Raw genomic sequence first — 10,441 nt, forward strand, 5'->3', positions numbered from 1 at the left:
TGTGAGGTCACACTAGTCAGGCAGTGTGTCTGGAGTGCTCCATGTGAGGTCACACTAGTCAGGCAGTGTGTCTGGAGTGCTCCATGTGAGGTCACACTAGTCAGGTGTGTTTCCTGTCTTTTTTTTTTTTTGAGACCAAGTGTCTGTCACATAGGCTGGAGTGCATTGGCTCTATCTCAGGCCACTGTAGCACCCTCCACCTCCTCGGTTCAAGTAAATCTCCTGCCTCAGCCTCCTGAGTAGATGGGATGACAGGTGTCCACCACCATGTCTGGCTAAATTTTGTGTGTTTAGAATCAGGATTTCACCATATTGGCCATGCTGGTCTCAAACTCCTGACCTCAAGTGATCCACCCACCTCGGCGTGAGCCACCCTGCCCGGCCGACACTGGTCATTTCTTAAGGTTTTTGTGTCTGGGCTGGTGCTGCTGGGCCTCGCTGGGGAGGGGGCGGTCCAGGCTGGACTCACTCGCATATCTAGACATCGGTGGGCTGGCCGAGGCTCTGCCAGGACACCTGCCTGGGTGTACTTAGTAGGAGGAGAGCCACGGTCCCTGTGGGGCCTCGTCACAGCGTCTTGGTCAAAGCTTGTCAAAACTTGGCCCAAAGTCAAGTGGAAGGGGTGGGAAATAGCCCCCAGTCTTGATGGAGGGAGCCGTAAAGGACCAGAGGGCTTTTTTCAGTCTTAGTTTCCTTTGCCAGGACACCAAGGTGCTACCCTCATGGGACAGCCACATATGGAGCAGCGGACAGGCTGCATGTGCCTTCTCCTGAGAAGAGGGCATGGCTGAGGCAGGGCTGTCTTGAGGACTTAAAGATCCTCTTCTTTCTCGTAGAGAATTATAGCTATTATTCTACCAGCTGGAAGTTGAGATTTCCACTTGCTGCCTGTTTTTTTAAAAGATAGGGGAGTAGAAGCTAGTTAACAACTTGGTGGGTGCTGATTCCTCTCCCAGTTGAATATTTTGGGGGGACCTTGGGAGTGCTCCTTACTTATGAAGCCTGGTGGGGCTGCCTTGCTCTCGGCCACATTGTGGCAACGGCCTTATGTTGGAGAGGATGGGCATCCGGGAGGTAGCCAGCAGCTTGCGCAAACATTTACTTTAAGCAGAGTGGGCATTTTTCAGATGAAGTTTGAACTGCAAATGCCAGTTCATCCACATCTCACCTGAGCACTGTGGAAGGCTCTTGTCCTGCAGGGAGAGGGTCCCTCCTACGGTCTGTGTTCAGTGCAGCAGGCGCGTCTGCAGGTGCAACAGGGGCGCCTCTGAAGCTTGGGGTGGGGGCCTCACGGGGCCCTGTCTGCACACCTCTTTGGCCCCGTAGGCCATCTCCATGGAGAGTTTCTGGCTGTGTTTGCACATGGCCTGGGTGGGGTTTGCTGTGTGACTGTGACCCTGGCTTGTCAGGGGCTCCCCTGCCTCCCTCCTTCCCTCCCACTCTTGGAGCTGGGTCCTGGTCAGCAGTCGTGTGAAGGGCACGTGATCCTGTTCTGTCATCCTCTCCACCGTCCATAGTTCTGACTCGAGAGGTCGGTGTCCTCTTTGGAGTTCAGGCACCCTCCGTGGAGCTGTGCCATTCCCAGTTTGTCTTCTTCACATGGGAGTCATTCTTAATATGTCCCAGAGACCAGACTCCATCTTTGTAGTTTTAATCAACCCTCATTTCTCACACGGTTATGTGAGGTGAAATAAAACTTTGAGATCTAGAGAGTGGTAAATTCTCTGGGCAGGAGAATTTATTTATTCTTCAGGAGCTCCAGAGCAGAGATCACAAGTGAGCAGGAGGAGCAGAACAATGGCTCCACTTCCCTCCCTGGGGTTTGCGTGTGCCTGCGCTTGGGGACTGGCTCTGAGCTCCGCCAGTTCAGGCCTTCCAGGAAGCAGATGCCAGGGCTAACTGGGAGAAGGCTGGGTGGAGGCTGTGCTCCAGCTCTGACCACGAGAGGGGCCGGGTAGGCAGACCTCAGGCGCAGTACAGGAAAGGGGCCACCCAGGTAGACATGACTCAGCGAGGTGCCGCTGTGTTCAAGGCCAGGCCCACGGCCCCGCAGCCTCTTCTCCCTGCCATCTTGCAAAGCCCATTTTCCTTCCAACACCTCCAAGCTGAGCCTTTGCGTTCGCAGCCTCCTCTTCCCTCATCCCCAGCCCCTTCTCAGTGCCCCCCGCCCTGTCTTCTCCAGGGGGATGCGGCAGATCTGTGGCTGTTTTCCAGCCACAAGTGGATGTGCATGCCACATTCTGCACTGTCAGCTGCCCTTGCTGTTTCCTGAGGCCTCTCACGGCTTCCTCCTGGGACCTTGCTGGCTCTGCTGCTTGGATGGTCAGGCAGCCTCTTCTCACAGGGAATCCCCTGCTCAACCAAGGCTTGGCCAACAATTCCTTCATCTGGGCTAGAGCCCCCTGCTGCCTCTGCTGAGCTGCAGACCCCCTCTGAAAGTTACAGACTGTGGGGACTTCACAGAGCAGAACACTGCAGGCTGCAGGAAGGAAGCAACGATGGCCTTCACAGCAGCAGCGGCCGTCAAGGCCTGTGGAGCAGAGGAGTCATGGGTGCGGTGCCTCACACCGGGAATCCTAGCACTTCGGGAGGCTGAGGTGGGTGGTTCACTTGAAGCCAGGAGTTCAAGACCAGCCTGAGCAACAAAATGAGACCTACAAAAATATACAGAAAAAAATTAGCTGGGCGCGGTGGCATGCGTCTGTGGTCCCAGCTACTCAGGAGGCCAAGGTGGGAGAATTACTAGGAGCACAGGAGGTCAAGGGCTAATTCCTGAGTTGTGATTTAGCTACTGCACAGGGGAGACCCTGTCTCAAAGAAAAAAGCCAGACTGAAAAGAGGGCACGGCCTATACTTTTATTTATGTAACATTCAAAAGCAGCAAACCTAGTTGGCCAGCGGCTGCCCTTGGAGGGAGAGCCCAGAGGGGCCAACAGAGGAGAGACGGCTGTGGGCATCTGCATAGGTGCTCAGCGCACTTCCCTGAGGGCCTTCTGGCGCCTGAGCACTTCTGTGTGCAGGTTACACTTGGGCCAAGATGACCCCACCAGACACCAGCTGGTGTCCCACAGTCCACCCAGATTCTTCCTGTCCTGTGCAGCTCTGCTTATTGTCTTCCAAGCCAGCAGGCGAGCCAGCAGGTCTCCAGGTGCCTCCCCGTCCAGGGTTGCTGTCTCCTTGACCCTTGGTCCCCTCTCTGTGGGCTTCTCACCCAAGTGCTTTCTCAAACCCTGGGCTCAAGCAGTGGTCCCGCCTCAGCCTACTGAGTAACTGAGACCACAGGCTTCCGCCGTGCACTTGGCTTCCTGGCCTCCTGTCTCAGCCTTGCTTCCTGCCCCTAAAATCTGTGGTCTACTCCAGTGTTCTTCCCTTCTTTTTTTGAGAGAGAGTCTCCTCTGTCGCCCAGGCTGGAGTGCAGTAGTGCAATCTCAGCTCACTGCAACCTTTGCCTGCTGGGTTCAAGAGATTCTCCTGCCTCAGCCTCCCACGTAGCTGGGACTACAGGCATGTGTCACCACACCCGGCTAATTTTGTTTTGTATTTAGTTGAGATGGGGTTTCACTGGGTTAGGCAGATTGGTCTTGATCTCCTGACCTCATGATCTGCCCACCTCGGCCTCCTAAAATGTTGAGATTAGAGGTGTGAGTCATCGTGCCCAGCCTTTTTTTTTTTTTTTTTTTTTTTTTAATTTTTATTTTGAGATGAACTCTCGGCCTGTCACCCAGGCTGGAGTGCAGTGGTGCAATCTTGGCTCACTGCAACCTCCGGCCCCCCAGGTTCAAGCGATTCTCCCACCTCAGCCTGTAAGTAGCTGGGATTACAGGCACCCACCACCACACCTGGCTACTTTTTGTATTTTTAGTAGAGTTGGGTTTCACCATGTTGGTCAGGCTGGTCTTGAACCCCTGACCTCAAGTGATGCACCTGCATCCCAAAATCCTGGAATTACAGGCATGAGCCACCACGCCCAGCCACTCCAGTGTTCTTTCTTAAAGTACAAATCTGACCGTATCAATCCTCTGTTTAAGGATCCAAAGGGCGTGGCAGGGCACCGTGGCTCACGCCTGTAATCCCAGCACTTTGGGAGGCTGGGGCAGGAGGGTCACTTGAGCCTGGGAATTCAAGACCAGTTTGGGCAACGTAGTGAAACCTCATCTCTACTAAAAATTAAAAAAATGAGCCAGGCATGGTAGCGTGTGCTTGTAGTCCCAGCTACTCAGAGGGCCTAGGCAGGAGGCTCACTGGAAGCTCTGCAGTGAGCTGTGATTGCCCCACTATACTCCAGCCTTGGCAACGGGAATGAGACCCTGTCTCAAAAAAAAAAAAAAAGAATCCAAGGGGCTCCCTGACTTCCCTTCACCTTTAGCCTGCAGTGAGGCTCTGCCTGCAGGCATATCCTGCCCCACAGGAGAAAGGCCCCGGGAGCCCCTGGCGCCCTGCTCTCAGCCTGTGCAAGCCACCCCCACGCCCAGCTCTTGGCTCTCGGCTCTCGGCATTTCCAGGTTCAGCTCAAGAGTCACCTCCCCAGAGCTGGCTTCCCCCAAAAGAGGCGTTCCCCTGGGCTCGAACTGCTTTGGCTGGTGTCCCTGTTTGTCCACGTCATGAGTGAGCGATAGGAATTCAAGGCTGTGCACCCCAGACGCCAGTCCTGAGATATGGGCACCATCAGGCCTCTGTGCTGGGCACCTGTGCTGTGCTGAGGCTGAGGCGTGGGGTCTTGAAGGTGAGAGAACAGGGAGGGTGCCCATGAGCCCTCCTGAGGCTGAGTGTATTTTTTTTTTTTTTTTTTTGAGATGGAGTCTTGCTGTGTTGCCCAGGCTGGAGTGCAGTGGCGCAGTCTTGGTTCACTGCAACTTCCACTTCCCGGGTTCAAGCGATTCTCCTGCCTCAGCCTCCAAGTAGCCGAGACTACAGGCGTCTCTTCCAACGCCTGGCTGGTTTTTGTATTTTTAGTTGAGATGGGATTTCACCATGTTGGCCAGGCTGGTCTCAAACTCCTGACTTCAGGTGATCTGCCCACCTCCACCTCCCAAAGTGCTGCGATTACAGGTGTGAGCCATCTTGCCCGGCCCTTGAGTGTTCTTTTAAGCAAACTTCTGGAAGTTTAGAAGTGCACACATTATACAGTTGGCTGTTATGAGGTGCACAGCCGGGAGACCCACCCAGACCTCTCCCAGCTTATCCACATAGTCTTCCCTGAGGCAGCCGCTCTCACAGGTTCCGGAAACTGGAGACTAGCTCCCTGTTTCAGACAACCCTCATGCAAGTATGGGAACACTGTGTCTGCAGGATTAATTTCTAGAAATGGAGGTGTGGATCAGAAGGGCGTGTTTCTAGGCTGCAGGTGGGCTTTCATCGAGGACGGCATTGGAGTCCTTCCCACACTGGGACCACCACGCCGAGACCCTCCCCTCGGCGTGGTGGCGCAGGTTCCTTCCCGTGGGCTGTCTGTCTGGGGAAAAGTGGCATTTCGTGCTGTTTCTGTTCGCATTCCTTGTGAGTGTCTTTCTAGGGCTTCTCCAGAACCTCTGCTTGTGGCCTTTCCGTTGCCCTGTTGTGCTGTGACATTGGTCTGTAGGACCTCTTTGTCATATCAGGAAATTAGCAGTTTGTTCTTATGTTTTAAGCATTTTACCACCAAGTTTTTTTTTTCTTTTCTTAAAAAATAGTGGCTGGGCTTGGTGGCTTATGCCTGTAATCCCAGCACTTTGGGAGGCTGAGGCGGGTGAATCATGAGGTCAGGAGTTTGAGGCCAGCCTGGCCAACATGGTGAAACCCCGTCTCTACAAAAAAAAAAAATTGTTAGTGGTGTTAGTTTTTCCTAGCACTGAAAGTGTTTGTTTTTATTTTTAAAGGCAAAGTTGTCTTTTTTTATTTCTTGGTTTTGTGTTGTATGAGAAAACCCTTTGTCACTTAGAAACTAGTAAAAAACTCTTTTTTTCCTTCTAATACTTTGATGGTTTCATCTTTTATCTTTACATTTTTATTTGTCTACAATTTATTTTGTTATGTGGTTTTTCTTCTAAAACTTTATATTTTCTGATAGTTTCTATAGCCATATGAAGTGATTATCATGGAAATTAAATACTTTATTAAAGACAGAAGTGGAAGTGCAGAATCTCTACTGGATCACTCGCTGCCTCCACAAATCCTTCTGGTTTCACCTCTGTTTTCTATTTTTTATTTTTTGAGACAGAGTCTCTCGCTGTGTCACTTAGGCTGGAGTGCAGTGGTGCGATCTCAGCTCACTGCAGCCTCTGCTTCCTGGGTTCAAGCGATTCTCCTTTCGCGGCCTCCTGAGTAGCAGGGATTACAGGTGTGTACTACCATGCCTGGCTTATTTTTGTATTTTGCGTAGAGACTAGGTTTCACCATGTTGGCCAGGCTGGTCTCGAACTCCGGACCTCAAATGATTCGCCCATCTTGGCCTCCCAAAGTGCTGGAATTACAGGCGTGAACCACCGCGCCTGGGCTCACCTGCTGGTTTTACCTGCAAGGTGCCATTCTGGGTGCTCCCCACTGTAAACCAAACAGAAAATGTATGTTCCTGAGGCCAGCTTGGCACCCATGAGTGCTCAGTCCTCGGACCTACGCAGCCTCTGCCATTTCTTTTCTTTTTTTTCTTTTTTAATTTTGACAGAGTCTTGCTCTGTTGCTCAGACTGGAGTGCAGTGATGCAATCCCCACTCACTGCAGCCTCTGCCTTGCAGGTTCAAGTGATTCTCCTGCCTCGGCCTCCTGAGTAGGTGGGATTACAGGCTCGAGCCACCACCCAGCTAATTTTTGTATTTTTAGTAGAGATGTGGTTTTACTGGTCTCAAACTTCTAACCTCAGGTGATCCTCCCGCCTCGGCCTCCCAAAGTGATGGGATTACGGGCGTGAGCCACCGCACTGGCCTTTTCTTTTGAGACGGAGTCTCACTCCATCACCCAGGCTGGAGTGCAGTGGTGTGATCTTGGCTCACTGCAACCTCCGCCTCCCAGGTTCAAGCGATTCTCCCATCCCAGCTTCAACAGGCATGTACCACCATGTCCAGCTAAGTGTTGTATTTTTTTTTTTTTTTTTTTTTTTAGTGGAGATGGGGTTTCGCCATGTCAGCTGGGCTGGTCTTGAACTTCTGATCTCAAGTGATCCACCCATCTCAGCCTCCCAAAGTGCTGGTATTACAGGTGTGAGCCACCTTGAATGAAATGAGAAAAGTATAACAGGTCAGCCAAGCGCTGTCAGGAAGAAAGTGCCCTGCAGGTTATGCCTCCGGGATCTTGAGGTTCTTCTCTCTTTCCTTCACTTCACCAGGGCTGACCTGACAGAAGATAACATGGAGACAGAAAATGCAGCGGCGGCAGCTGCTGCTGCCTTTACAGCCTCCTCCCAGCTCAAGGAAGCCGTGTTAGGTAGGAAGCTGCCCTGGGTGGGAAGCCTGCCTTCTTGCCACAGCCGGGACGGGATAGCCCTGCACTCAAAATGGGAAATGGCCAGAGATGTACAAGGTCTTCGTTCGGCTGATTCCCAAGCTGTGTGCCCTTAGGACTAAGGGCCAGGCCCCAGGGGCCCCCAGGGGTGGGGCCTGCCATGTGTCTGTAGTGACAGCCCTTTCTCTGCCCATGGCTAATAGGAGAGCAAAGTCACTTAGGCCCAAGTTTGCATATCTCTCCTCTTTTGGGTTTTGTTTTCTTCTGTTTCAGTACCATTGTTTTCCTGTATCTGTTTGTTACAACTATCAGTGAAAGGTAGTAAAAAAAAATCTTTTTTTGAGACAGGGTCTTGCTGTGTTGCCCAGGCCAGAGTGCAGCGGCCCAATCACTGGTCACTGCAGCTTTGACCTCCTAGGCTCAGATGATCCTTCTGCCGCAGCCTCTTGAGTAGCTGGGACTACAGGCATCTGCCACCATGCCCAGCTAAATAAAAAACACTCTTTTTTTAAAGAAATAGGGTCCCACTGTTGCCCAGGCTGGTTTCGAACTCCTGGCCTCACATGATCCTCTAGCCTCAGCCTCCCAAAGTATTGGGATTACAGGTGTGAGCCACTAAGCCTGGCCAGTAAAAATTGTTTGGGTTTTTTTTTTTTTTTTTTTGAGAGGGAGTCGGACTCTGTTGTTCAGTGGCATGATCTTGGCTCACTGCAACCTCTGCCCCACCCCACCCCCCGGGTTCAAGTGATTCTCCTGCCTCAGCTTCCCAAGTAGCTGGAATTACAGGTGCATGCCACCACACCCAGCTAATCTTTGTGTTTTTAGTGGAGATGGGGTTTTGTCATGTTGGCTAGCCTGTTCTCAAACTCCTGACCTCGGGTGATTCACCCACCTGGGCCTCCCAAAGTGCTGGGATTACAGGCATGAGCCACCTCGCCTGGCCCAGTAAAAATTCTTTATGACACTCTTAATATTTTTCTTTTGCCTGAGATTACAGGCCCTGAACCTTTAAAACCTTAGGTTTCCCTAGAATTTTTTCAATTAATGTTTGATTTTATTTCCTTAAGTGGCTCTTCAGTTTAACCATAATTTAATGGAATTCTGTTAATGTAACTATATTTAAATCGTTTACTGAGTTTAACCGTGAAACTCAAAATAACAGGGCACCAATGAGCATGCCCTGCCTACCCTGCCTGGCTCTGTCTCAGGCCTTCCTGGATTTTAATTTTTGGTTTCCAGGTTTGTAGCTGTTTTCTGCGTTTTCAGGAAATACTTTGGAGAGGTTGTAACTGATTTTCTGTTTTTACCCTTTCTTGTCAATGCGCCTGTGAGAAGTGAAGATGGCTGAAGAGGGGGAGAACTTGGAGGCAGAGATTGTGTACCCTATCACCTGTGGGGACAGCAGAGCCAACCTCATCTGGAGGAAGTTTGTGTGTCCTGGCATCAATGTGAAATGTGTTCAGGTGAGCACAGGCTTCATTCAGGGCCCAGGAGAGAGGCCTCATGGCATCTGTGTCTGCCCTGGGGGTGCAGCTATGATGCCAAATGCATCCTGAGGCAGGGTCTCCAGGGCTGGGGAGAGTGTAGGAGGTGCGGGAAGAACCTTCAGGAAGAGGAACTCGCTGTGGCCGCAGTGTGCTGTGGCAGGGAAGCTGGGAGGCCCTCCTGCTGTGTAGAGGAGGCTGCCCCTCCTGGGCAAGGAGCTTTACCCAGCAGATCCAGTGAGATCTGCTCCAGAAAGGCTCCCTCCTTGGTAAGGAGCAGGACGAGTGGGGAAGGTCTTCTCTTTCTGGCAGCATTGACAAGTGAGATACCCAGGCTCACCTGTGCTGGAACAGCCGAAAATGCCAGGGAAGATAGTTTCATAAAGCATCTTGTAGATGATGCCTCACACGGGCTAAGAAAGAGGAAGTGCTGGGGCCTGGGGACCTAACAGTGACAGAATTGAGAGACAGATGGGTGCTGTGTCCAGCTTTTGCCCTGAGAGCCTTGGCCTGAGCTTGGTTTTTCTCAGCCTTGCAGGGCTGGAGATCAGAAGACAAAGCCCAGGGCCTCCTTGAGGCGTGTGTGCTGGGTGGGAGGTGGGGACTGTCCCCTCCAAAGCTGGCACCTCCCAGGGTGAATCTACAGAATACTCCCATACCTCCTGTCCCCGGCACCCGCACCGATAAGGGGTGAATCCACCCACACTTCCTCTCCCTGGCACTGGGACTCCCGCATCTCCTGTCCCCGGCACAGGGAAGGGGACACCACCCTCTGTAGGATTCATAGGTGGCCTTGTTGGTCTGAAAGTCTCAAGCTGAGAGTTATCAGTACCTCCCAGCTGGCAGTTCCCCAGAATTCCGGGGGGAACTGGAATCTGACGGAAGCAAACAAAAAATACTTTTTGGAAGAATTCACCTTTATCTCAAGTTTCAAGTAATTTCTGTGGAACCCTGGACACATAAGAAGCAGCGCTCCTGGAGCACGCACAGAAGCCACAGGCAGCAGAGGTGGCCTTGCAGCAGCTCAGCTGTGTTGGGGTTTTAAAGCTTAGAAGATAAAATCATTAATATTTAGTAATTTAAGAAATAAAAAAGGCTTGGTACCATGGCTTACACCTAACCCTAACACTTGGGGTGGCTGAGGCAGGAGGATTGCTTGAGCCCAGGAGTTCAAGAGCAGCCTGGGTAACAGTGAGACCCTAGTCTCTACTTAAATTAAAAAAAAAAAAAAAAAAAAGGCCGGGTGTGGTGATCACGCCTGTAATCCCAGTACTCTGGGAGGCTGAGGCAGGTGGATCACGAGGTCAGGAGTTCGAGACCATCCTGGCCAACATGGTGAAACGCCGTCTCTACTAAAAATGCAAAAAAAATTAGTTGGGTATTGTGGTGGGCGCCTGTAATCCCAGCTACTTGGTAGGCTGAGGCAGGGGAATTGCTTGAACCCAGGAGGTGGAGGTTGCAGTGAGCCAAGATCATGCCACTGCACTCCAGCCTGGGTGACAGAGCAAGACTCCAGCTCAAAAAAAAAAAAAAAAAAAAAAAAA

The 10,441-nt window shown here is 51.7% G+C and overlaps 1 protein-coding gene across 3 annotated transcripts in view; it reads left to right on the plus strand.

The window, feature by feature from the left end:
* GMEB2 (glucocorticoid modulatory element binding protein 2) overlaps nt 1-10,441 on the plus strand; it is a 40,762-nt gene that overhangs the window by 15,405 nt on the left and 14,916 nt on the right. For 2 of the 3 annotated variants that reach the window (XM_032257004.1, XM_032257005.1), the window contains exons 3-4: nt 7,298-7,395; nt 8,749-8,876. In XM_032257004.1, the coding sequence (XP_032112895.1) occupies nt 7,298-7,395; nt 8,749-8,876 (226 nt within the window). Of the gene's footprint in view, nt 1-7,297; nt 7,396-8,748; nt 8,877-10,441 lie in introns of those variants that run through there. The other variant, XM_032257006.1, reaches the window with a different exon arrangement.

The sequence above is a fragment of the Sapajus apella genome, unplaced genomic scaffold, assembly GCF_009761245.1.
Source record: "Sapajus apella isolate SASKATOON/1434 unplaced genomic scaffold, GSC_monkey_1.0 scaffold96, whole genome shotgun sequence".
In the NCBI taxonomy this organism is placed as follows: domain Eukaryota; kingdom Metazoa; phylum Chordata; class Mammalia; order Primates; family Cebidae; genus Sapajus; species Sapajus apella.